Source organism: Leucoraja erinacea, chromosome 6, assembly GCF_028641065.1.
Source record: "Leucoraja erinacea ecotype New England chromosome 6, Leri_hhj_1, whole genome shotgun sequence".
In the NCBI taxonomy this organism is placed as follows: Eukaryota; Metazoa; Chordata; class Chondrichthyes; order Rajiformes; family Rajidae; genus Leucoraja; species Leucoraja erinaceus.
In genome coordinates this window covers 63,790,226-63,817,429 of record NC_073382.1, presented here as the reverse complement: position 1 = coordinate 63,817,429, position 27,204 = coordinate 63,790,226, and the positions used below count along the sequence as shown (strand labels likewise).

The window sequence follows — 27,204 nt, the reverse complement described above, 5'->3', positions numbered from 1 at the left end:
TGTATTGTCTCTCTGCTGACTGGATAGCCACAACGAAAGCTTTTAACTGTATCTCAGTACACGTGATAATAAACTAAACAAACTATACTCTGGATAAAAAACACATTTTCAATGGTTTGTTCCTAAAAAGATAAAACAATTTCTAAATTATTGATTCTTTGGATTTTGCACACGAGCTGAATTGTGTGTTTAAAATATCTTATTGCATGCAATGATACTCCAAATGTGGTGTAACCAGGTTTTGTATAACTGCCATACACATTCCCAACGTTTATACTTAATGCCCCACTTATTGAAGGCACGAATGCTGTATGCCATTATTACCACTTGCAGGGAATATAAACTTGCATCCTGAAATCCCACTACAACAATGCTATCAAGGGTCCTGGCATTTACTATATACTTCCCTCTTGTGTTTTTTCCCCCCTCAGCCTTGCATGTTTCTCATTCTGCTTTTAAAAAGTGAGCACCAGTGGAGGGGAGTGATAAGTGGGAAGAGAAGGTTTCTCTGTCCTATTCAGGCACTTACCATTAGGCATGTCAACCAAAATGATCATCCCTTTCCCCAAGAGATTCTTCAGACACTGAGCTTGTAAGAGTAGAATGATTTACATCTTTTGGATAATTTATCAGTCATTGCAATAAAAAGCATCTTAGTGGTTTGAAAATCATGAAATAACATCACAACTTAATAACGTAGCAAATGATATTAACCCTGTGCAAAGTATTTATTTCAAAGGAAAACATTTGAAAACCGTTAGCATGAATGAAAAATCAAATTTTGGTATCGCAGTCTGAAAGATTCTCTCTTTTTTCTTTTCAGATTGTGGATTACGCCTATAAAAACAACCTTGCTGCCTGGTACCCTGAGCCCAAGGACAAAGAAGCATTTCTTCATGCTCAAATGTACAGCCCAGATTATGATTCCTTTGCATTTGATAGCTATGAATGGCCTAAAGATGCAATGGAAATCCAGAAGGTGTAATTACTTGTGCCATTCAAGTCCATCAAGATGTTGGAAGGCCATTAAGTTGTTTCTTCCTGGTAACTAAAACACATCCAAGTATGCTTCCTCTTGGTGCGACTATTGCAGCGCTTAAAAAAATAACTTTTCTTGTTCAAAGCAATCTCTCCTCCTTTATTAATTTCAAAGCAACAAATACTATTCTTCATGAACAGGTGCACAGCAATCTGTTATGTGTTTATTACTCCTTTCTTGCAAGAATTATATAGCCTTTCATTTTTTATCAGTTTGACTTTGCTTGCCATTTGAACAGATAAATACAATTATGAAGATCAAACAGACGTTGAACTGCCTCGAGGTTCAGGGTTCACTGAACAGTATGGTCTAACAAAGGCACATAGCTATGGTGTTAAAAGCATTTTTGCACAAAAACATCAAAACAAATCAACAATTCCCTTTCTGAACATGAGTATTATCCCTCGCATTTATGACACCACTATATTGGTTTGGGTTACAGGATTTTCTCAAGCCTGGATTCAGTCCATTTCAGCAGGATAGGTTTGTCCATGGATATCAGTCTCTCAAAATTCCAGTTAAAACTCTGCACTACTCCATTTTGTTTTTAAATATAAGCAGGGAACTGGATCAAGTAGCACAAGCTATTTTGGATGGCCAAAAGTCATCAAATCATGTTAGATTAAAAATTCCCCTGAAGTGTTTTAAGACCGATTCGACTAACTTTCTGTCAGTTTTAGCTTTCAAATTGATTGCCTTCATCATGCCATGAATATTTCTTTTGTGGAGAAATTCGAACCTACATGAATAGTGGGAATATTTTGTTTTAGAAATTGGGTCCAAAGGGTGGGACAAACTTAATTCAGTGTCAACTGAATTAAGTTTCCAACCCGTGCCAGATGCTGATATCTTAAAAATAAGATAGTTCCTTTTCCTGCACCCTGATGAAATAACTTTTTAAAAGGAATCTCAAAACGCAAGTATGTGTTTAGCCAACTGCTGTTGATGAATAGTTACCGCACCTTTCTGCTTGTTAGGTGTGGAGTACACATCCGATCCAATCCATGTACTAGTGAACAGTAGCTGAAGACAATATGTAATTTAATTATTTTTTGCATGGTAAATTTCTTTTTTGGAAGTCTTGCCTTGTCAATCAAGATACCCATACTGCCTTTAAGATGTTTCTGCTCTTGTGGAAGTCTCCATTGTACTGTTGTAAGTTAAATAAAAAGCTAGAAACTAGAGGATATACTTTGTAAGATTTTTAAAATACTTAATAAACAAGTGGTCTGTGGATCCAAAGCTCTTCTATTATTTTGACTAACACACAGGCATTGCATTGGAGGCACAATAATCTGAACAATCTCTACTGCTTGAGCCATGGCATTTTACAGCACAAAAGGCCCTTCAGCCTCTGTGTCCATACTGATCTGTTTCCCACCTACATTGATCCCAGTTGTCCACTGATTCTATGCCTTGCCTAATCAAGTATCTGCCCAAATATCTCTTGGGTGTAGTGATTGCATCTGATTCTGGTAGCAGTTTCCAACCATTGTTTTAAAACAAAATTCTCTTCTCGCCTTCAACCTATGCATATTTGTTTTTGATACCCCCAATTCAGCGAACAGGATTCTGACTACCTACCCTACTATGTTCCTTGTAGTTTTTTTGCTATATTGGGTCATCCCTTGACCTTCTTTGTTCGAGTGAACACAAGCTTGGTTTATCCAATGTCTCCCATAATGAAAGTCCCATAATCCTGGAACACCCTGGATAAAAGAATCTCTTATGTATTCTCTGCTACACAATCGTATCCTTCCTATAGTGTGGCATCAGAACTGCACACTCTACTCCAAGTATGCAAAACCAATGTTTGGTTAAGTTGCCATCTAATATTCCTAGTTTTATTTTCAATGTCATGACCTATGAACTTTCATAACCACCTTATCAGTGTTGCCACTTCCAAGGAACTGTCAACTTGAGCCCCAATATCTCCCTGTTCACCACCATTAGTATCCTACCATTTATTGTTTATGTCCTATCCTTATTTGACTTCCTGAAAATGAATCACGTTACACAAAGTAGGATTAAATTACAACTGCCCAACTCTGATTTATATCTTGCCAGATAGCATGAGACAATCTTCCTCACTGTCCAAAACACAACCAACACTTGGGTCATCTGCAAAATTACCAATTATACCTCTTACATTCAAGACCTATATCATGAACAACAAGGGTCCCATCACTGATATTTATGGTAAACCACTGGTCACATTACAGATAAAAAGTTCCCCTCTATAACCACTATAGTACAATCTCAGTGCAGTGGTTACATTAAATTCTTACTATTTAAAGAGGTATTCTGCTGACTGGGCAATTTCATAGCAGACTCCAATTTGTAGATGAGGAATACTCAGTGATGTCAGTACATTAAAAAAAATCAAGAGCACAGCACAGCGGTAGAGTTGCTGCCTTGCAGCGCCAGAAACCCAGGTTCATTTCTGACTATGGGCGCTGTCGGTACCAGAGCTACAGTTTGTTTGCTCTCTCTGTGATGGCTTGTGTTTTCTCCAGATTCCTCCCACATACATGTCGTGTAGATTAATTGGCTTCTGCAAAAATTGTCCCTAGTGTGTAGAATAGAACAGAACTGGTGATTGCTGGTTGGCGCAGAATTACTGGGCCGAAGTATCGGTTTCCACACCAAAATCTAAAAAAGAGGAAACCAGAAAAGGGAAATGTTCAAAGATCTTTTGACACAACAAACTTGTTTGGATCCCAAAAGTGCCTCCCCATCATTGGATCACTTCTGCAATTCTAGACTTCTTGTGAAAGCTATCTTCAAGGTAAGCACCTCTCATGAAGCCCCACAATTTCCAATGATGGGAAACAAATGACCACTGCCCATAAGTGTGGTTCGTTGCAAACTGAGAGTTTGCCAAATTGTGATATGTAATCTCCAGTTCCTCTTGATTTCTTTAACCACCATAGAACATTTTGGGTGAGAGTTGACAAGAGGTATTCTGCTGACTGGGCAATTTCATAGCAGACTCCAATTTGTAGATGAGGAATACTCAGTGATGTCAGTACATTAAAAAAAAATCAAGAGCGCAGCACAGCGGTAGAGTTGCTGTCTTGCAGCGCCAGAAACCCAGGTTCATTTCTGACTATAGGCGCTGTCAGTACCAGAGCTACAGTTTGTTTGCTCTCTCTGTGATGGCGTGTGTTTTCTCCAGATTCCTCCCACATACATGTCGTGTAGATTAATTGGCTTCTGTAAAAATTGTCCCTAGTGTGTAGAATAGAACAGAACTGGTGATCGCTGGTTGGCGTAGAATTACTGGGCCGAAGTATCGGTTTCCACACCAAAATCTAAAAAAGAGGAAACCAGAAAAGGGAAATGTTCAAAGATCTTTTGACACAACAAACTTGTTTGGATCCCAAAAGTGCCTCCCCATCATTGGATCACTTCTGCAATTCTAGACTTCTTGTGAAAGCTATCTTCAAGGTAAGCACCTCTCATGAAGCCCCACAATTTCCAATGATGGGAAACAAATGACCACTGCCCATAAGTGTGGTTCGTTGCAAACTGAGAGTTTGCCAAATTGTGTTATGTAATCTCCAGTTCCTCTTGATTTCTTTAACCACCATAGAACATTTTGGGTGAGAGTTGACTAGGCAGCAACAAATGCTCCTGTCAAATTATGTTTGGGACAGGACACAGATATGCAGCCTGTGAATATCTCAGTTTGACAAAAGTTAAGAGTTGTTCTGCAGAAACAGATGATATATGATTACTCTCCTGAATGAGGTTAGCATGCGAGCAGTTAACACACAAATACAGAGAACTTGGACATGTCAACCTCTCATCTGCACGAACAAAATACATCTCGTGCACACACTTTTATTCTGAGTAGAATCCTGAATGAGATTTTTTTTTGCTGGAGTAACTATTTGGGTTGGGCAGCATTGCTGGTGAATATGGACAAGTGGCATTAATGGTTGGGATACTTCATTGGGCTGATTGAGAGGGGAGGGACGGGAGAAGAGAAAACTGGAAGAGATGAGGAGCAGGGCAAGCAAATCAGAAGAGCATGGACAGCAGGGACAACATATCCAAAATTCAGGACAGACAACCCTGCTGCAGGGCTGGAGGTCAATACAACTAGTACAATCAAAGTCCCAGACAAACATTGCACCATTTGTACCAAGGAAAACTCTAAACTGAATTGATGTATCCAGCCACCTAATTGTTGTGTTATATTCAGGTTCAAGACTGATATTCTTTCTCACACTGTCATCAATTCATCTTCCACCATTTTCTCCCAGCCAGGGCACTCACCCATGTCCCAGAGTCAACTATCCTACACCGATACCTCATTTGGCTGTCTGCACTGGCCAATCTAGAGTAACAACTTCCCATAAACCATCAACGATATTAGTGCAGAGTCCAAGACGAACGGCAGCCTTCCAGCAGCCAGACTTCAGCCACTGCAAAACCTACAAGGTTTACAAATCTTGTTTGTCAAAAGTATTGATATTGCATTTTAATGTATTAGGTTTGCTGTTATCTGTTCAAGATTCCGACAACATTTATATACATTCTCATTTAGAATAAATAACATACTTCAGTATATGGACCATGGTTGCAATGGTAAAGGTGAAATCACTGGCACAATCTCCTTCCATCAACAAATAGTCCTTTCATTGCTTTTGACTATTTCCACTTATGATTATTTCAACACATCTTGTGAACGCACGTCTTGACAGCCTCAGTCATTTTCCAAACACATTCTCAGACAATTTTGTCACCTTCAATCTCGCCACCAGTCACATCTTCCCACATCCACCCCTTTCCATAGAGACGACTTCCTCTGCAATTGCTTGGTTCGCTCATGCCTTCTCGCACAATACCCTCTCCAGGCACTTAGATGGAACATCTGTCCCTATACATCTCTCACTTGCATATAAGGACCTCAGAAACCCTTCCAGGTGAGATTGTAGAGTCTCTCTACAACTCGTGATAGACCAGTATGAAAGCTGCAATCCTTGCTTGGAATTCATCAGGCATTAATTGCAACCCTGATAAGATTGCAAATGAGGTTTTCCAGTATTATTTATACACGACAATTGACTGGAGCAGCCATTTGTATCCCTCAAATTCAATTCAGAATCCTTCAGCTCCACCAAGTGGACAATTAGGAAGTGTTATAATTTTTAGAAATTTTAGTAAACAAATTGCCCCATAATTGGATAATCAGTACTATGCAAATTAATTTTAATTTGACCCCAAGTAAATGCATTTGTGATCATTTCCAGTCTTTTCAACATTGCAAGAAAACATGTGAAATCAGGCACTCAAAATGCAACAGTCTTAAAAATGCAGACAAAACCTCACACAAAATATTTACTTTCTTCCTGAGTAACCTCACCCCCCCCCCCCCCCCCCCCCACGCTTCCACCAAGTTCCAATTCCCTCCCAGATAAATTATTTCCCCTTTTTCCCCGTCATTCTTGCCCGTCACGTTGAATCAAATCATCAGCATTCAGATCTCTGTCTCTGTCAAAAGCTTCAGTGTTAGGACAAAGTACAGGAATATTCACAACCATTTCACTGCCTTCATTTTCTCTTTCATCCACTTTCATCCAGTGCATTTCCCTTCATGAGTACTTCATTCCCTTTCTCCTGACCATAAGCATTAAGCCCAACCTGCACAACCATCTCACAGACGCAGCGCTCACCTCTCATCTTCTCCATCCACACTTGACTCTTCTGTGTAGCTTCTATCACAGCTGATGCTTTTAGAATGCTAATCAGGTCTAATGAAGCAATTAGTCCCACTGGGCAGGTGGTGAATTTAGACTGCTCACCTCCAAAACCACGGACATATATTGCATTTATACACCCCAATTAATAGAGATTGCATTTTATTTTTGAAATTGGAAACTTTATTAACTTTTAATAAACAAGATTACAAATCAGAAACAGTCATTTAAAAAAACATGTTAATTAATGCATTCAAATATGTTTAATTTCATGCCATTTAAATAATACAATCATTATAATGCAGACAAATAATGCAACATGCTTTTGTGGTACTTTGTACTTCAGGCAATACACTTCTTTGCAAAGTAAAACAAAGTAACTTGTTTAGTTCAAATCATAATAGAAAACTCCCTGTATAATTCTTATGGTTAATCAAACCTGCAGTTTTTTATATTTAGTTTTGTGTTGTTTCCTGCCAATTAGTATTGTTCTTAGCATTTATAAATAATGCTATTTGTTAAAAAATGTTTTGACTATTAATAGATGTGCAGCAAGCAATACGTAATTTGAAAGTCACCTCATTACTTTCAAATTACTTATTATTTCTGCTTTATGAAAGTCCTGAAGTACTGTTTCATTGTCAATCTCTCAAAGCAAAGAGTCAACACTTAGTTCTTGTTCTTAATTTTTTTTTGATATCAAGTCGTCAGATACGTAAGGCCAGCATTTATTGTCATTCCTAATTGCCCTAAAGAAGGTAGTGCAAAGTCACCTTTGTGAACCTCTGCAGCATTTCCGATGAAGTGCTACCACAGCACTGAAGGATGGGCAGTTCCAGGATTTAGAACCAGCGACTATGAGGAAATGGCAATATGTTCAGCATCAGGATAGTATGCAACCCTGAGGGGAAGGTACGTGTTGCTGTGTTGCCGTGAGCCTGCTTACTGCCTTGTTGGTAGAAGTCAAATGATAAGGGAGGTGTTGTCCGAGTGGCCTGGATCTTGAAATCGCAGATAGTAGACAATGCAATCACTGAGCACCTTCAAAGGAGGGAATTAATGTTTATGGTGATTGAATGGGCTGTTTTGTCTTGGGTGGTTTTGAGCTTCATACAAGTTGTTTGTGCTGCTCACTTTCAATAGGGGAAGTGAAAAGTATTCCATCACACTCCCCATTTGTGGATGATTGAAAGGCCTTGGCGTGTCAGGAGGGGAGTCCCTTGCCACACTTTACTCAGCCTTTGCCTTGCTCTTATACCAACAATATGTATGTGGCAGATTCAGCTGACTTTCTGGTCAGAGATGGCTATCAGAATATTGATGGGGAGACTCAGCAATGGTAATACCAATGAATGTCAAGTATAGGTGGTTAGATTCTCCCGAGAGCTAGTCATTGGCGAACACATTTGTGGCACTAATGTGGCTTGTCCGTTTCATGTAGTACAGAATATCATGTTAGCAGCAAACATATTGTATCACATTTTCACATGGTAAACAAAATTACTTTCTCTACACGCTGCACACAAAAACAGTAGCCCTGAACATTTCTAGCCTCAAAATTATATATTGTGGTCTATCCACTGTGACCATTGGTAACTTTTCTACTGATATTTCAATAGGACATGTAATTTTATCAAAGAAAACTAATGACAGGGTTCCAATTTGTATACATTCTTAGTTCTCCTCCGTCTCTGAATGACATCAGGAATCAATGTCCTGCAGAATACATCAATACTTATTTTCAACAACCTATGACCTTACACACTCCACGGGAGTATTTCCAAACAAAATCTGACACCAGGACTCCAAGATGGTAAACAGAACAGATGGCCAAAGAAGAACTTAATCTGGAGGGGAATTGGGGACAACAGCATAATGGATAAGTGACTGGACTCATTTTTACAGATCCTAGAAGAAGGAGATATGGGTACCAATGTTACCACTCTAATCAAATAATTTGGATTAGTTAAATTATGTCATCTGATGTTTAAAAGCTCGTGTCAGTGAGATTACATATTGTTATTAAAAAACCATGATACTAATTCATATGCTTGGGAAACAAAAATCTGCCCGTTTTACCTAATTAATCTGCATAAAACCCAAAACATAATAAAACAGGACAGACCATTAGCAATGGCCAGGTAAAAACTTCAAGACACTCTCTAACCATCCTATCACTCCTGAAGTACCTATCAATAACTTACTAAAATTGGCTCTTTGGTCTGTCAGGAACAGCAGAATCATGTTCCCTCTCTATATCCTCATGACACACTGTAGCCATGAGTTTACCATTACCACTAGGTCAGGGGGGCGGTCCTGCTTCAATGAGGAGTGCAGAGAAAACATGCCAGGACCAATGCCAAGAGTTACTTATAATGATGTGCCGAAATGGAGAAGCTATCATGCAAGAATTCAAGCATGCTTAACACCAGGCATAACATAATCCCAACATAGTTAAGTGAGGCCAACATGTTCTACTTTATAACAACACGAGTCGTGTATAGGAGCAAAGAGGTCCTTCTGCAGTTGTACAGAGCCCTAGTGAGACAACACCTGGAGTATTGTGTGCAGTTTTGGTCCCCTAATTTGAGGAAGGACATTCTTGCTATTGAGGGAGTGCAGCGTAGGTTTACAAGGTTAATTCCCGGGATGGCGGGACTGTCATATGCTGAGAGAATGGAGCAGCTGGGCTTGTACACTCTGGAGTTTAGAAGGATGAGAGAGGATCCCATTGAAACATATAAGATTGTTAAGGGTTTGGACATGCTAGAGGCAGGAAACATGTTCCCGATGTTGGGGGAGTCCTGAACCAGGGACCACAGTTTAAGAATAAGGAGTAAGCCATTTAGAACGGAGACGAGGAAGCACTTTTTCCTCACAGAGAGTGGTGAGTCTGTGGAATTCTCTGCCTCAGAGGGCAGAGGAGGCAGGTTCTCTGGATGCTTTCAAGAGAGAGCTAGATAGGGATATTAAAAATAGCCGAGTTCGGGGATATGGGGAGAAGGCAGGAACGGGGTACTGATCGGGGATGACCAGCCATGATCACATTGAATGGTGGTGCTGGCTCGAAGGGCCAAATGGCCTACTCCTGCACCTATTGTCTATGAGCCACAAACAACATATCCGATCGAAGATCTGTAGTTCTCCCACATGTAGTCAAGAACTATGGACAACCAATCAGTTAAGAGGGTAGAAAAAAAGTATGTTAAAGTCTGAAGAAGGGTTTCGGCCCGAAACGTTCCTTCTTAAACAGTTAAATAGAGGAGGAGGTATCATGAATATCTCCTTAATTATGGCAAATTTGAAAAGTATCAAAAATAGTCTCTGAGATCTGTCAGGTGTCATCACAGAATCCAGTTTCCAATCAATTCAATTAATCCCTGCTAATTTCAAAACTCATCTTATCCTACCAGAAGTAGCTTTCAAAACATACTAACATTGACTCTTCAATCTATCAGGAGCAGCAAAAATGTGTTCCAATGCATTGTATATCCTCATAACACACCTTAGCCATGATTCTACCATTAACACCAGTTAGAGAGGCAGCTCCAGTTCAATGTGAAGTGCAGAACCTCCTCATCTCAAATAATTTCAAATGCTTGGAGATCTGACAATATTGCATCTGTGGTGCTGAACCATTCCAGAAACAGCAGCACCTACAGCCAAGGCATTCCAGGCCCTCATAAGACAAGCCAAATCTAATCTAGAAAACTACCATCCCAGCCATTTACGCTCAATCATTAACTTTACAGTGAAGTGACTTATTTCACTTAGTTATTTGCATGGGAATACCAGTACATCATTTCCCTTCCACAACTCTGATATTCAAGCAATGTTATTCCTTCATTGTCACTGTATCTATATAAAAGCAGTCTTGATCCAAAAGGACAACGAGAGTACATTAGCCAGAAGGATTGTGGCAGTTTATCAAAATAGTCAAGTAGAAATGTTCTGAGAAACAAGCCATTTTCACCATATTATCCCAACCCACATGTGAGGATTACAATATAATAACACAAGCAGCAACATGAAATCAATGTGGCATGAAAGAATCAAAACTGAAAACTGATTGCTTCTCGCTCTTAGTCAACACAGTCCAAAGACCTATCATAAAAGATTAACCATAACATATTTAACAAATATTGCTTTATAAACCTTGATTATATTTCATTCCTTTACTTCCTTCTTTTATATCCTAATTATGTTAAGGCAACCTAAAGTACACATTGATAAAAAGTATCGATCTAAGGAATATCGTGATAACATTTGATATTTTATAAACCCGACTGATGCAATTCTATGGTCCCGTTTTGTTTGGAATCCCAGGAAAAAAAAATCACTTCATGTCCCAAAATGTAATGAAGATGTTCTATTCCAATAACAACTTGTGTAGAAATTCATCAACAACCCTTCTCTAATTTGGTTGCGTTTAACTCCAGATTTTCAGAAGAACCTTATAGCTTTACAGAGAAGAAAAAGTGTTTTTTAATTCCCCAACTCCCTGAGATCCCCTTATAGTTGGCTTACATCCTGAAGAGTACTCTTAGGTTACTTACTATGTGAATTATGGGACATATAAACATGAACAAAAACAAGTATTGTGGAAAAACTGTTCAACTTAGCACAGACACAATCTGTCGGTCTATATCTATAAAGCATACAGCTTTGTTTTACAGCTCTTAAGTATGTCTTCCACATTGCTTATATATTACTTTGTTATTCTGTTCTTATTTCATTTTAGTTAATTAACATTAATTTTTTTTACCATGATTACAGCAGGAATAGCTAGAACAGAAGCTCGTTGCAGAATGTCAATCTTTAGAGTACAGAAAATAAATAAGGAACAAAGACACATGCCTGTTTAATAACTGAGCCACAAATTTAAGGTTTCTGCCCAAAGTTGCAGTTTATTATAGAAAAAAACAAAGTCTGTAAAACCTTTGGAACAAAGGAACAAATAGGGAACAAAGCCACATGCCTGTTTAATAACCAAGCCACAAATCTAAGGTTTCTGCCCAAAGTTATAGTTTATTATAGAAAAAAACAAAGTCTGTAAAACTGAAATTAGGCTTGTATTCACTGGAGTTTAGAAGGATGAGGGGGTGTCTTATAGAAACATATACAATTATAAAAGGACTGGACAAGCCAGATGCAGGAAAAATGTTCCCAATGTTGGGCAAGTCCAGAACCAGGGCCACAGTCTTAGAATAAAGGGGAGGTCATTTAAGACTGAGGTGAGAAAAATTTTTTTTCACCCAGAGAGTTGTAAATTTATGGAATTCCCTGCCACAGAGGGCAGTGGAGGTCAAGTCACTGGATGGATTTAAGAGAGAGTTAGATAGAGCTCTAGGGGCTAGTGGAGTCAAGGGATATGAGGAGAAGGCAGGCACGGGTTATTGATAGGGGACGATCAGCCATGATCGCAATGAATGGCGGTGCTGGCTTGAAGGGCTGAATGGCCTCCAGCTGCACCTATTTTCTATGTTTCTATGAAATAAAAATTATCTCCAAGTGGAGATCAGATTGGTCAAATTTAACATAAAAATTAATTTGAATGCTAAGTAGCCCAGATAACCACCATTTGATTTCAAATATATGCAGCTCTGGACATTTTTTAGCATAGAAGCTTACAAGAGATTTTAAATAAAAAATTAAATGATATCCAAATTCTTATCTCATAAATAAGAGTCTCAAAGCAGTATCTTTTTGTTTTTAGTTGCCTCGATGTGTTCAAGGGTTGAAATGATTTCAAAGGTACCCATGTTGCAATATGAATTTATTATAAGATGGTGAAAAAACTTCTTGATGAGACAAAAGTAATTAACAATGCATGACCATGATTACAGCAGGAGTCATGACACCCATGAAAACAAGAGCTTCACAGTAAACTAAAGAAATGTACTGAAACATTATTAATCGCTAAAATATTTTTAGAATTTTCTTTTTTCTTTTTTTTTATAGGAGTTGACTTTCCATACTTATTGGGAATAGAGTAATTCCTATACTCCAGTTGTAAAGAATGCATTATTCCAGATGTTTGTCTCCCCACAATTTGCTAAGCGTCGCTTGCACTGAAAACATCGCCGGTAATTCTTAACTTGATCAAGTAGAAAAATGCTTCCCATTCTGTGAAATAAATCAAAGATAGTTAGCAATGTCTGTAACTTAATTAATAAATGATCAGCTGCTTAACTATTGAAGATCTTCAACTCATTGATCTTCAACTTACTGTATGAAATATTAAATCACACCATGTTTAACTAGTTGCTTAGGTGAATAGGAAGCTGAATTAGGGGTTCTACCAAACACCGTCATCAAAACTTCAAATATTTTCACTACTGTTGGTGGATAACAGGTGATCACCTATTATTTTTCTGCCAAGGCCTGATGGATATAATGGTTGCTAACTATTTCAACTCCCCTTCCAATACCTATGCTGATCTTTCTGTCCTTAGCTTCCTCCATTTCTTGAGTGAGGCCACACACAAACTGGAGGAACAGCACCTCATATTTCACTTGGATGACTTACAACATTGAATTCTCCAATATCAAGTAATGTCCTCTCTTTCCTGTGGCCCAGACAGTTTTCTTCCTTGGGCATTTAAAAAAAGAAATTCACTGTAGTCACTGAGAAAGAGAACCAATCTATCAACAACTCTCCTGTTAAACTTGTCTAGAAGTTCACTGAAAAAAAAACATTGATGTTTCATTCCTGCTCATAATATCATGCCTTTTTTAACTGTAACTTCAGTTTAGAATAATCATCTTTTCTTGTTGCAAGTTCCTTCAATACACAAAACTGAAATGTGCCTGAAAATGAAGGTCAGGAATACGCTTTCAGTAAAAGATTAAAGCTGTTCGACCTCAAGCATTTCTACTGCAGCTGAACCCCCATGGTGTATATTAAACTTCAAAATCTTGAGGGTTATTCTTCTTACCATTGGGATGCACAAGCTTTAAAAGAACACTTAAATTATTCTCCACAATATTAATTTGACAGATAATGCAATTCCTGTGGGACTGAACTACTAAACTTGAATTTGAGCATAATTTTTATGATTTTGATAGTTTCGTAATCTTACTTTGAATGTTGTTTTTGTTCATACTCTTTCAATCGTTTCATAGTTACATTTTCATCCCAGGCTTCCTCTAAAGTTCTACGCATTTTCTGTAAATGCTCATATCGCTTTTTACGTTCTTCCAATAGACTGTGGAAAATATTTAAACTTGATTAGTAACAGAATGATAAAGTAGTGTCTTCTTTGTATTTGGGCATCACATTTACTAAACTGTGTGTCTCACACAAGATAATTAACATATATTTTCTATATTTCAATAGTGATCAAATAATCTGTTTTTAGTCATGTTGATGTATACAAACAAATTTAAAATACTTTAATGATTATAAATTACTTTGGAATTTCCTTAGATTGTGAAATTTATCTTCCTTCCATTCAGATAAATCCATTTTAAAGATAACACCTCTAGCAGTGTAGCACACTATTAGTTCTGACACTGGCATGTCAGCCTACTCAAATCATTGGACATCCATAGGGCCTACAGGTGAGAGCTGCCAACTGGGCCACAGATGCACTCAAATCTCTACAACTGAACAGAAAATGTACCTTCTCAAGATTCAAGATTCAATTTAATTGTCACATGTACCAATTAAGGTACAGTGAAATTTGAGTTACCAAACATCCATACTAAGTAGAAAGCAAAAAATACACACATCACATAAAACAAAGTTTAACATAAACATCCACCACAGTGGAATCAACATTCCCTCACTGTGATGGAAGGCAATAAAGGTCAGTCATCTTCTCCAAAGCTCTGTAGGATTTTGGTTAGGCCGCATTTGGAGTATTACGTGCAGTTCTCATTGCCTTATTGCAGCAAAGATGTGGAGGCTTTCGAGAGAGTGCAGGGAATGTTTCCCAGAATGCTGTATGGATTAGAGGGTTTCAGCTACAATGAGAGGGTTGGATAGACTTGGACTGTTTTCCCTGTAATGTCAGAGGTTGGGGGAAAACTTGATATGAATATATAAAATCCAATAGGATAAATACTGTAGTCAAAACCTTTTTCCCCCAGGGTGGAAATGTTCAATCTAGAGGGTATAATTATAAGCTGAGGGCATGAGGGCCTGGAAAGAATTGCCAGGGGTGTGGTGGAGGGAGATACTTTAGTGGCATTTACGAGGTTTTTAGATAGGCACATGGAAGTACAGGGAATAGAGGGATATGGATTGTGTACAGGCATATGCGATCAGTTTATTTAGGCATCATATTCGGCACAAATATTCTGGTCCGAAGTGCCTATTCCAGTCCTGTACTGTTCTATGTTCTATGTAAACGCAAATTTTAAATGATATACTGTCGTATTTACAGATAGTGTCCACGACACTTCAGTGGAAATATGTTTTAACAGTTTTATTGGTTGGCAATCAAACTAACCAGCTAAAAGTATTTTTGCCCAAAACTAACCACGTGAATGATAGCAAAACTGTACAAGATTCATTAATCCTCCAATTAGCTGTTAGTTCACCCACTCTTGCCAGAGATTTGATTATGGATTCAATCCTGAACATATAAGTCTTATACTGAGAAAATACTGTATCATCATCAGTGCCAAACCCCAGATGAAACATCTACTTGTGCCTGCTTCGCAGCACAAATTCAGAACAGATACTTTGTCGCTAAGTGATGTCAGATGTGCCCCTAAATGACCTGGTTGTCCTATTTCTGAGGTACTGAATCTAAGTTCTGCTCGAGGCTATTCTATATATCAGCGGTGTCAAACTCATTTCAGGTCACGGGCCGGATTGGGCAAAATGCGACTTCATGTGGGCCGGATCAGTTGTGCATGCGCAAACGTCAGTCAGCCAGCCCGAGGCCAAGAAGAGCTCAGTGTCATCATCTCGTCTGTTTGACAGTGGTTGCCGGGGGCAACCGTCCCCATGGCAACTGCGAGCCAATCACCGAGCGTTGGACGGGAGCACCCCTGCCGGCGCAGCAGGCGACAGAGACAGCGATGGGAGAGAGAGCGGTGAGAGAGAGCGGCTGCTGCACAGATACAAAATAAATGGACGTGAATATACTTTTGATTTCAGCAAATCATTCCACGGGCCGGATTGGACCCCTTATCAGGCCGGATGCGGCCCGGGGGCCGGTAGTTTGACACCCCTGCTATATATGCTTGTACAATAATACGAGTCAGTGAAGGAGCAAAAAACACATTTATCTTTAATATAAATAGGATATTTGTATCTTTTGCAGAAATAGTTATTTTGTCAATCTGAAGGCAGATGACCAAAAGAAAGGAAATTAGATTATAATGGACATGTTACATTCAGAATATACCAAGCCATGGTAATGCTCCAATTATCTTACTTCAACCAGTAGCATTTGAGTTTATAAGAATTATTACATGCTACCTACAGCAGTTTATCATTTTACATGATCTAAAGTAATTTTCTAACCCATTCTTTTCTCTCATACTTCTTGTAGAACTCAGCTACGAGATTGCCATAGATTTTGCAATTGCAAACAAAAATGTATTGCTTTGAGAGTGATTTAAACTTGAAGCAATCATATAACTTTAGTTCAACCATGTGAGGGAATCTTGACGTATCTCCTTTTTTTCCCCAATCCGATAACTGAATGGCACAGTGGCACAGCGGTGGAGTTGCTGCCTTACAGCGCCAATAGACCCGGGTTCGAGCTCGACTACGGATGCTGTCTGTATAAAGTTTGTACGTTTTCCCTGTGACTGCGTGGGGTTTCTCCGAGATCTTCGGTTTCTTCCCACATTCCAAAGACATACAGGTTTGTAGCTTAATTGGCTTGGTATAAGTGTGAATTGTCCCTAGTGTGTGTAGGATAATGTTAATGTACGGGGATCGCTAGTCAGTGTGGACTTGGTGGGCTGAAAGGCCTGCTTCCGTGCTGTATCTCTAAACTAATCTTATGATGCAGGACAAGTACTGCATCTCCCCTTTCCCAATCGGCCACCATTTAGATAATAGTCTGCTTTCCCGTTTTTTTTTGCCACGCCTAATTTGCCCACGCCAGCCTATTCACCTTGCAGAAGTGCCGATTTTCAGGAATCAGTCTGCCCTATAATCAAGAATAACGTGAGGATATTTGCTTATGAGCATTAACTTGGGCTTGTGGTTATTAGCAAAATGTGTATAAAAAATGTTAATATTATGATATGACTCTCTTTGAGTGATTTTAGTTGATCACATGCATGTATATATAAGTGCCAATTAATGCTACTCCTGATCATATTAATGAAAAACTTTCAATATACTTATCCATCTTTAAAAACATATGAGCATGATAAAATTCCAAAGTAGCTTGCCTCATTTTCTCTGCCAAACAATTAAAAATAGAATGATTTAATCCATTAGCTCACACGATGAAGCCACTGGATAAAATAGCCCACAATTCCAAATTCAGTATGTCCATGTTCCATAAAACACAGAACATAGAACAAAGAACAGTATAGCTAGGAAAATACCCTTTGGCCAACAATGTCTGTGCCAAACATGATGTCAGGTTAAACTAATCTTGTCTGCCTGCACATGATCCACCCCATATCCATGTGCCTATCTTAAGCCTCTTAAATACCACAATCGTATCTGCCTCCATCAACATCCTTGGAAGTACATTCAAGGCACCCACCATTCATTCTCTGTGTAACAAACTTGCCCTTTAAACTTTTCACCTTAAACCTATGCTCTCTAGACTTTTACATTTCCACCATGGAAAAAATGTTCTATCCTATCTATGCATCTCATAATTTTAAATACATTCATCCCCAAAATAAAAGCACATTTATGAATTAGAGGCAAGTGAAAAGTGAAGAAGATCAGATGTGGAAAGTAAACCTTGACTTACCTTTTCCTGTTTCTCTCCAGTATTTCTGATGCCGCTTTCTGTTCATAGAGTTGATTCAGAATGTCATATTTTTTACGATCAGCTGCAGCCTGCACCTGCTCCTTATAAAGATTACGTGCAGCTTGCTTCTGTTCTTCTGACTTTCCTTGCAAGTCAGAACTACCGAAAATTGGCCCAGAAGAATCAGGGACAAATGCTGGCAGCTGACGTGATTTCTCTTTTCTCTATATATGGAAGAACTAATAATTATATTTGTGAATAACCTATTTTTGTCATTTTATCTAATGTATTAACTAGTTGGCAGGTTTCAGACTAAACTATTTAATAATAAACAGAATGTGATTAACTAATGTGTTTTTACTTACTTTTCATTGTCTAAATGTGACTGTTATTTTCTTTTATTATCTTGTGATCTTGCTCAGAATGTAATTCTCATTAATAATCCACGTTGTTTCACAGTATTTATTTGTCTTATAGTTATTAAGATCGTAAATATCAATTTAAAATTTATTGCTAATCTATATAAATTGTAATCAATAATCTGCACATGGGGGGGTAATCTCTGATGCAGCGATTGCCACCCATCAACTATTGCGACTGCAGGAGATTTAACACCACCTTAAACCTCACTCACATCCAACCTGGGAATCCCAGCAGCTTTTCCAGCTGACAGTGGTTAACGTGCATCTCTTCCAGCCATGTCCATTACATTCAGTGTCTCTGATGTAGTCTCCTGAGTGAGACTGAGTATAGACTAGATATAGTATCGAACACTTACGCTCTTTCTGCGAAAGTCTGCTGGAGCTCTTAAACATTTTATCTCCTTTTCCCATTACCAATCGCATACCAACAGTTCAGTCGGCCTCCTCCACTACCTGAGTGATGTGGCAAACTGGAAGAACACCATCTCATATTCCACTTGGGTAGCACACAAGGCAACAGTATGAACATTGAATTCTCCAATTTATCCCCCTAACTCCGGCCCCTACTCTTTACCACCATCACCTCTCTCCCTCTAGTACGCACGCATTTCGCACATAGTCTCCCACCACCCAGGCACCCTGCCCCTTTGTAAGTTTTATCGATGTTTTACATTGATCAAGAGAAATTGTTATATTGGCTAAGGAATACTTCTGCTTGTGACAACCAATAATAGAATCAAATAGTCAAATCATGGCATCTCTTAGCCCAGATGCATGTTTGTAAGATACTCCATTTATCACACTGATAATTGCTTTAGGTAACACTGACTTCCAGAGAAAAATCGACATTTGTAAAATTTACACCTTGATCATAATGTGATTTTATGTTTGCATATTGTTTGTTAGGGAAAATAGAATTATCGTAACAGTTGAAGAAATCCTACAGTAACTGCACTCTAACCGGAGGATGTGTTTTTCAAATAATTGTCACTCAAAAGTTGCTGTATAGCTTTCTCTAATTGTAATTCTCTCATTTGTTTTTTGTATTTTATTGCCTTAACTCTAAATGAACAATCCGTTACCTGTATATCCAGTGCCATTTTATAGACTTCTTTTTGTTCCTGTTTCTCTTTCAGATACATTTCTCTCTGGACAGCAAGACTGAAAAACAAAAGATATTCCTTTAAAAATATGTGGGCATTGGTAAAAAAAAAAAAAATTGGCATTGATGAAAATGAAGATAATAATAGGTTTTGCGCATTCTCGAAATATTTCATACAAACAATATGACGCTGTCACACTAAGTGCCTTAATGCAACAAAATAATTCAAGCTATTTTGCAGGAACAGCCAAGTCCCATAGAACTTGAGAAAGTTTTTCAATAAATAATAGGTGATTAGGTTCAGGTAGAAAGTAAGAGTTGTGAAGTCTTTCAGAAGAAAATTCAGGAGTTCATGAATGTAATGATTGAAGCATCTGTTGCTGGGGTGGAGAAGAGATGGTTGTGCATTCAGGAGAGAGCAAGGCCAACATTTAATGGTCATCCCTAATTGTCCTGAAGAGAATTCTATTGGATGTATTTGGAAAACAGGGGCTGATTAGATATAGTCAGTATGGTTTTGTATGTGGGAGATCATGTTGCACTTTCTGTGCTGTCCATGTGGAGTTCTCCCCGTGACAGTATGGGTCTCCTCCAGTTGTTTGGGATTCCACCCACATCCCAAAGACATGGATTCTGAAGAAGGATTGCGACCTGAAACGCAGCCTATCCATGACCTCCGGGGATGCTGCCTGACCCACTGAGTTATTCCAGCACTTTGTGTTTTTTTTTTTCAGGTATGTAGATTAATTGGCCACTGTAAATTGCCCCTAGTGTGTAGTTTTTCTGATAGAAATATATTTCCAACATTTCATTGTCAAAACCATGGCATTCCTTATTTAACTGTGGGAGTCCCTTCAATAAAAAGGATTGGGGTGGTTCAAGTTGCACCAACATCTTTGAAGGGCAATTAAATATGGACGTCCAAATATGGCCTTGCTTTATTGCAAAATAAAGTTAAATATGGTCGTTTCTCAATGCCTTTGGGATTATTTTGGATGGGACATAAATACTTCCCTTACAATGTAACTAATATTCCAAGAATGAATTGAAAACACATACTCTTCAGCTAACTGTACTTGTTCTAAGCGATCCAGAAAATCTTCATCTTGTTTCTTTCTGTTCTCTCTTTGTCTTTTGTCTTCCATCTGGTTTTTCAAACACTGTGCATAATGCTGTTGTTTTAGAATGACTGGCGGTGTTAAGAGTCTCTTTTGGAATATGTATCCGTTCTAAGAGGAAATCATAAACGTTACTTCAAAAGGTACATCATGCATAAAATTCTTACTTAGTAATGTTCTCTTTGTGCAAGTACATAATATCTGCTCCAAAATAATTATTTTACAAAGAGAATTATATTGCAAATACAAAAAACAGTAATGCATACATCTATACTACTACTAAAACTCTCATCTTCTCCTCTTCCGGTTTGCATTGTTTTAAAATTTGCGCAAAAATGGAACCCTATACTGCTAGGAATTTGCGCCACCTTACTCACCGTTCTCCTCTGCTCCAAGCAGAGTGTTTTGTTCCGATCGGTGGAATATTACAAAAGTTATGAAGGTTTGAAAGATCACGAGATCAGCAGATTGGTCTTCTCGCCTGTCAGTCACCATGAAGGTAACACCCCTCCGGCACCCACTGTCATTCACCGGGGCGAGGAGAATAAAAAGCACTGGAGGCTGAGAGCTGAGTCTGAGCTGCGCTGAGTGAGTCCACAACCCATGCTGATTGTCCACAAACCGTGCTGATTGAGTCCCCAAGCCGTGCTGAGTGAGTGAGCGAGTGAGCCCACAAGCCTTGCTGAGTGAGTGAGCGAGTGAGCCCACAAGCCTTGCTGAGTGAGCGAGTGAGTGAGCCCACAAGCCGTGCTGAGTAAGTGTGAGTGAGCCTACAAGCCCACAAGCCTTGCTAAGCGAGTGAGCCCACAAGCGATGCAGAGTGAGTCCATAAGCCGTGGTGAGTCCACAAGCCGTGCTGAGTGAGTGCATCCACAAGCCGTGCTGAGTGAGTCCACAAGCAATGCTGAGTGAGTCTGCAGGGCGATCACATTCTAATTTTCAAAAACCTGGTTGTACAAAGATCCTACTCTCAACATCAAAAAATGGGATTAGTATTGGTATTGGTTTATAATTGTCACATGTATGTGAAATCATACAATGCAATTGACCCATACACAAGTACAACAGGTAGCGCAAGAGAGAAAGGAAACAGAACAGTGTTAGAGCTACATAGAAAGTGCATATAAAAAAAATTGCAAGGGCTGGAATGTGATAGGTTGGAAGATCGTGGCTACATTGACTAAATTATAAATAGTTCAAGTTCAGTTTATCAAGCAACGTTGACTTAAAGCAGAACAATGTAAGACCAACACACGTAGATTTATTTGTGAATTTCACAAGGGTATGTCACAAGTCTGAGAATACCTTAAGTATGCCGAATACAGGTGGAGGCAATGTCTCGCGTTCTCTTACTCAATATGCATTCATTAATTAACTTTGGAGGAACTCAGTGGGCCAGACATGATCTCTGGAGGACAAAGATAGGCAATGTTTCGGGTAGGGACATATCATCAGACAAAGAAGAATCCAAAGAAGGGTCCTGACCCAAAAAGTGGCCTATCAATGTCCTTCTGAGATGCTGTTTGACTCGCTGAGTTACTCCATCACTTTATGTTTTATGCAAGATTCCAGCATCTGTAGTTCTTTGTGTTTACTCTTGCCTGTAGTCTCTGTCTAAATACCAATTAAAAGTTGTTAATGCATCTGATTCCACCACGCACTGGATGAGTGGGAGAGCAAGCAGCGTAGGCGGGCGGGCAACATTTAGATTTGCACTATGGATCATGTAGAAGGATGCGATTGCACTGAAAAGAGTGCAGGATGTTGTCTGAATGTAGGAAATTAGTTATGGGGAGAGACTGTATAGGTTTGACATTTTTCAAGAAGAAAAGAGGCTGTGGAGTAACCTAATAGAAAGTAAATAAAATTATGAGAGGCATAGATAGGGCAGAGACAAAATCCCTCCAATGCAATCACATCCTTTTACATGCTTCATAGTAAAAATCTAGTTGTTGTCAGTCTACATTCCCTGCTCCTCCGCTTCTTCATTACAATCCTCTGTCTGAGGGTCATTGTTATTTAAGTGAATTTGAAACCTACAACCAACATTTTTTCATCCAATTGGCATCCAGAGCTCAAAGAAAAAAGCATTGATGAAGACAGAAGCATAATTTCACATCAAATGGAAGAGCTTCTAACATTTTTAACTGCCACTAAACAAATCCATTTCATGGCACTTACGAATCAGTTTATTATAAAACTGACCAAGAGCACTTCTGGTGGTGAAATTCATCATGGGCTATTTTTTGTATGGCATACCTCTAAACCTAAAGATCCAATCACATGGACTGGTCTAAATGAGTCCTGGAGTCTTTAACAATCAGAATGATCTACCTTCATCTCCTGAAACTTCAGACACTGTTGTCAGTTTCCCCAAGTAGTTGCAATGAACTGAGGTTATTGGCCTCATCTCCAGGAGACATTGGGTAAGTCAGGGAAGGTAGGGATGTGGAGTAGGGGCTGATAGGGGGGTTATGTCATTGTGAAAGGAGAAGCACTCCTGCTCTTCAATGCATAGTCTAGGCTGTGGCCTGCTGCAGTTAAAATTGAAGGCAACATTTCTACCCTATCCACTTACTACAAGACTACTGGACCATAACAAATTAGCATAATCTTAAATACCCAACATAGATTTTATAGTTTCTGCCAATAAATAATGTGTATTTTGATCACTAAATGATAGTTTTAAAAGTGAAAAATCAAGTTTGCAAATAAAACAATTCAAGAACATTTCTGATACGCTGCTCATGTCTTACAGAGGTATCTTTGCATTTTGAATTCTTCCGTCTCTTTTTGGCCTCAGCGACTCCTACGTTGAATGCTGAAATCTTTTGGTTATATTCTCTGCCAGCCAACATTTCACACTGATGAAAGATACACAATAAAAAGGTTGTTAAAACAAAATACCATGAGAATAATTGTAGAACACGTTACTATTCAAGTACTATTCAAGCCTAACATCGGTAGTGGGGAAACTGCTAGAGTCAGTTATTAAAGATGGGATAGCAGCACATTTGGAAAGTGGTGAAATCATTGGACAAAGTCAGCATGGATTTACGAAAGGTAAATCATGTCTGACGAATCTTATAGAATTTTTCGAGGATGTAACTAGTAACGTGGATAGGGGAGAACCAGTGGATGTGGTGTATCTGGACTTCCAGAAGGCTTTCGACAAGGTCCCACATAAGAGATTAGTATACAAACTTAAAGCACATGGCATTGGGGGTTCAGTATTGATGTGGATAGAGAACTGGCTGGCAAACAGGAAGCAAAGAGTTGGAGTAAACGGGTCTTTTTCACAATGGCAGGCAGTGACTAGTGGGGTACCGCAAGGCGCAGTACTGGGACCCCAGCTATTTACAATATATATTAATGATCTGGATGAGGGAATTGAAGGCAATATCTCCAAGTTTGCGGATGACACTAAGCTGGGGGGCAGTGTTAGGTGTGAGGAGGATGCTAGGAGACTGCAAGGTGACTTGGATAGGCTGGGTGAGTGGGCAAATGTTTGGCAGATGCAGTTTAATGTGGATAAATGTGAGGTTATCCATTTTGGTGGCAAAAACGGGAAAGCAGATTATTATCTAAACGGTGGCTGATTGGGAAAGGGGGAGATGCAGCGAGACCTGGGTGTCATGGTACACCAGTCATTGAAGGTAGGCATGCAGGTGCAGCAGGCAGTAAAGAAAGCGAATGGCATGTTGGCTTTCATAGCAAGAGGATTTGAGTATAGGAGCAGGGAGGTTCTACTGCAGTTGTATAGGGTCTTGGTGAGACCACACCTGGAGTATTGCGTGCAGTTTTGGTCTCCAAATCTGAGGAAGGACATTATTGCCATAGAGGGAGTGCAGAGAAGGTTCACCAGACTGATTCCTGGGATGTCAGGACTGTCTTATGAAGAAAGACTGGATAGACTTGGTTTATACTCTCTAGAATTTAGGAGATTGAGAGGGGATCTTATAGAAACTTACAAAATTCTTAAGGGGTTGGACAGGCTAGATGCAGGAAGATTGTTCCCGATGTTGGGGAAGTCCAGGACAAGGGGTCACAGCTTAAGGATAAGGGGGAAATCCTTTAAAACCGAGATGAGGAGAACTTTTTTCACACAGAGAGTGGTGAATCTCTGGAACTCTCTGCCACAGAGGGTAGTTGAGGCCAGTTCATTGGCTATATTTAAGAGGGAGTTAGATGTGGCCCTTGTGGCCAAGGGGATCAAAGGGTATGGAGAGAAGGCAGGTACGGGATACTGAGTTGGATGATCAGCCATGATCATATTAAATGGCGGTGCAGGCTCGAAGGGCCGAATGGCCTACTCCTGCACCTAATTTCTATGTTTCTATGTTTCTAAACAAAATAAAGAGAAACAATTAATTGTGCTTGTGTTATTTCAGAAATATTCAATGTCCTTGACAACTCTAACAAGCAATGAAGCCAGAGGACTTAATTAAGGAAAAATTTAATGAGTGGTATGTCATGGAATTAATGTTGAGGACTCAGTTATTTACCATTTATGTAAAATAATGCAGACAGGCACATGTTATGGTTGTTAAATTTGTAGATGATAAAAACATTATTAGGTAAGTAAGTTGTGAATATGATGGAAAGAGTCAACAGAAGAATATAAATATATTAAATGAATGGCCACAATTCATGGAAATGGGAGCATAATAGGGAAATAATTGAAGTTGTTCATTTTAGCTTGATGGTGGAAATAATTGAAGTTGTTTGTTTGATAATGGCCCTGCAAAGCACTTGGGATAACCTGCTACATTAAAGATGCTATGCATTTACAAGCTGTATGTGTTATGAAGAATATGTTCAAAAGAACTTGAAAACTAAATGCCAAATTCTTTTAAAATGTTATCATAATTATCCACTATTCAATTTCCATTTTCCATTGTATTTTTTGCCTGTGCAATAAAATTCTTTGTTTAACACTTTAACAAAGTATTGTAAAATAATGCAGTGTTGTAAAACACTTTGTTAACATACCTGCTCCTGAAAAAGGGCCTCCTGGTCCTTCATTTGTTGATATTGATGCAGTAATTGTTCCTCCTCCAGGCCTTTTCTTCTTCTATTTTCCGAAAGATCAATTGGGAAATTTTTCAGACCTCGTTGCATGCAAAGATAACATAGCTCCTGTGATATCACACAACAGAATATAAAGTTGGATCACCCTCCTGTTTAAGACACGTTTCAAAAGATTCTAATGACTAGATAGTAATTCCTTGGAAAAATTACTTCATGACAAAGGGTTTCTATATTTATTTTAATATTCTCATCCTTGCAATTACTTATACTTCCTAAAGGTTAATCTCGATTGGTGGTGAAAATTGACAGTGATGCCCTCTGCTCTCACTATAATACCAGAAGAGATATGACAGCAACTTCTGGAATATGCATGTGCATAGTTCAATGTAGAAATCCAGAGGACACTGTCAATGATACCCACTCCTTCACAGGAGCCCAGTTTTTCAGAATTCTCCAGCATAATCTGCTGATATGAATAACTGCTGAGAATTCTGGATATTAAGTATGTAAAAGAAAACCTTGAAAATTATCTATTTGAAATGACCTCTTAAATCCACGATTAATACCTAACAGCCTCCCCGACTATAAAATGACTAATTCTGTATTTCTGGAATATCATTCCCTCAGATAATTATTTCAAAGCAACATTTCTTAAAATATATTTTTTAAATACATCTTACTGTTTAAAACAAGTTTGCTGATATTTTAGCTTTTATTTGAAGTTCATGCATACCTCAATTCCTACTTTACTCTGCATGAAATAATTTTAAACAACAGTGATCAATTGTCTTCATTTCCATTGCTGTCTGTGTGAATTATGTCATTCCAAGATCCTACTGGCTTTTTATTGGTATTGTATTGAGGATTTGTACACATGGACTTTTAGTTTCGGAAGGAACTGCAGATGCTGGTTTATACCAAAGATAGATAGAAAATGCTGGAGTAACCCAGCGGGTCAGGCAGCATCTATGGAGAAAAAGAATAGGTGATAATTCGGGTCAGTACCCTTCTTCAGACTGACAGATAGAGAAGGTCAGAACAAAACAGGACCAGGAACAGAGGACCGCAGGAAGGGTGGAGTCCACAATGGCCTATTGTTGGCTGAGGAAGATGTGCGAACAATAGGGATACAAGGATGCAAACAGTAAAACTAGTGGGGCAATTTGGGTGGGGGAGAGGGGGGGGAGGGGGAAGGAATGCAGGAATTATTTGAATTTAGGGAAATCAATTTTCATACCTCTGGGTTGGTTGTAAGCTGCCCACACTGTTCCTCCAATTGCAAGTGGCCTCACTGACAGTGGAGGAGGCCCAGGCCATCTGGGAATGGGAAGGGGAGTTAAAATGTTTGACAGCCGGGAGATCACATAGGCCAAGGCAGACTGAAAGTTGTGTTCAGCAAAACAATTGCCAAGTCCCTGCTTGGTATACGTAGGAGCCCACACCAGGATCACCAGAAATAGTAGATGAGGCTGGAGGAGATGCAAGTAAACATCTACCTCACTTGATAGGACTGTCATGGTCCCTGGATGAAGTTGAAGGATAGGTGATAGCTGTTGCATCTCCTGTGGTTGTGGCGGAAGGTTCCTGAGGAGGTGGTTTGGGTGGGAAAGGTTGAGTGAAGCAGGGAGTTGCATAGGGAACGGTCTCTGCGGATAGGGATGGAGATGGGAAGATGTGACTAGTAGTGGGTTCCCGTTGGAGGTAACAAAAATGTCGGACTTTGATGTGTTGTATGTGATGGCTGATGGGGTGAAAGGTGAGGACTGTATCCCTGTTGCAACTGGGGTGAGGCAGAAGAAGCGGCAAGAGCGGAATGTCATCCCAGAGAGACTTCTTTTTCATAGGTTAATCATGAAGGTTAATCATTTGTGCTTTGCTTC

The 27,204-nt window shown here is 39.1% G+C and overlaps 2 protein-coding genes across 7 annotated transcripts in view; one reads left to right on the top strand and one right to left on the bottom strand.

The window, feature by feature from the left end:
* Window positions 1-2,273, top strand: part of LOC129698238 (NADP-dependent malic enzyme-like) — a 77,295-nt gene extending 75,022 nt beyond the window's left edge. Inside the window, exon 14 of the mRNA XM_055637247.1 lies at window positions 824-2,273. Within this exon, the coding sequence (XP_055493222.1) occupies window positions 824-985 (162 nt within the window). The 3' untranslated portion in view covers window positions 986-2,273. The remainder of the gene's footprint in view (window positions 1-823) is intronic.
* Window positions 2,274-6,939: 4,666 nt separating this feature from the next.
* LOC129698236 (coiled-coil domain-containing protein 81-like) overlaps window positions 6,940-27,204 on the bottom strand; it is a 71,112-nt gene continuing 50,847 nt past the window's right edge. For 5 of the 6 annotated variants that reach the window (XM_055637239.1, XM_055637241.1, XM_055637240.1 and 2 more), the window contains 7 exons: window positions 25,286-25,432; window positions 23,050-23,157; window positions 20,235-20,404; window positions 19,156-19,234; window positions 17,652-17,875; window positions 13,830-13,955; window positions 6,943-12,873 (listed from right to left, as the gene is read on the bottom strand). In XM_055637239.1, coding sequence (XP_055493214.1) covers window positions 12,747-12,873; window positions 13,830-13,955; window positions 17,652-17,875; window positions 19,156-19,234; window positions 20,235-20,404; window positions 23,050-23,157; window positions 25,286-25,432 — 981 coding nt within the window. In that variant the 3' untranslated portion in view covers window positions 6,943-12,746. Of the gene's footprint in view, window positions 12,874-13,829; window positions 13,956-17,651; window positions 17,876-19,155; window positions 19,235-20,234; window positions 20,405-23,049; window positions 23,158-25,285; window positions 25,433-27,204 lie in introns of all 6 variants that reach the window. The other variant, XM_055637244.1, reaches the window with a different exon arrangement.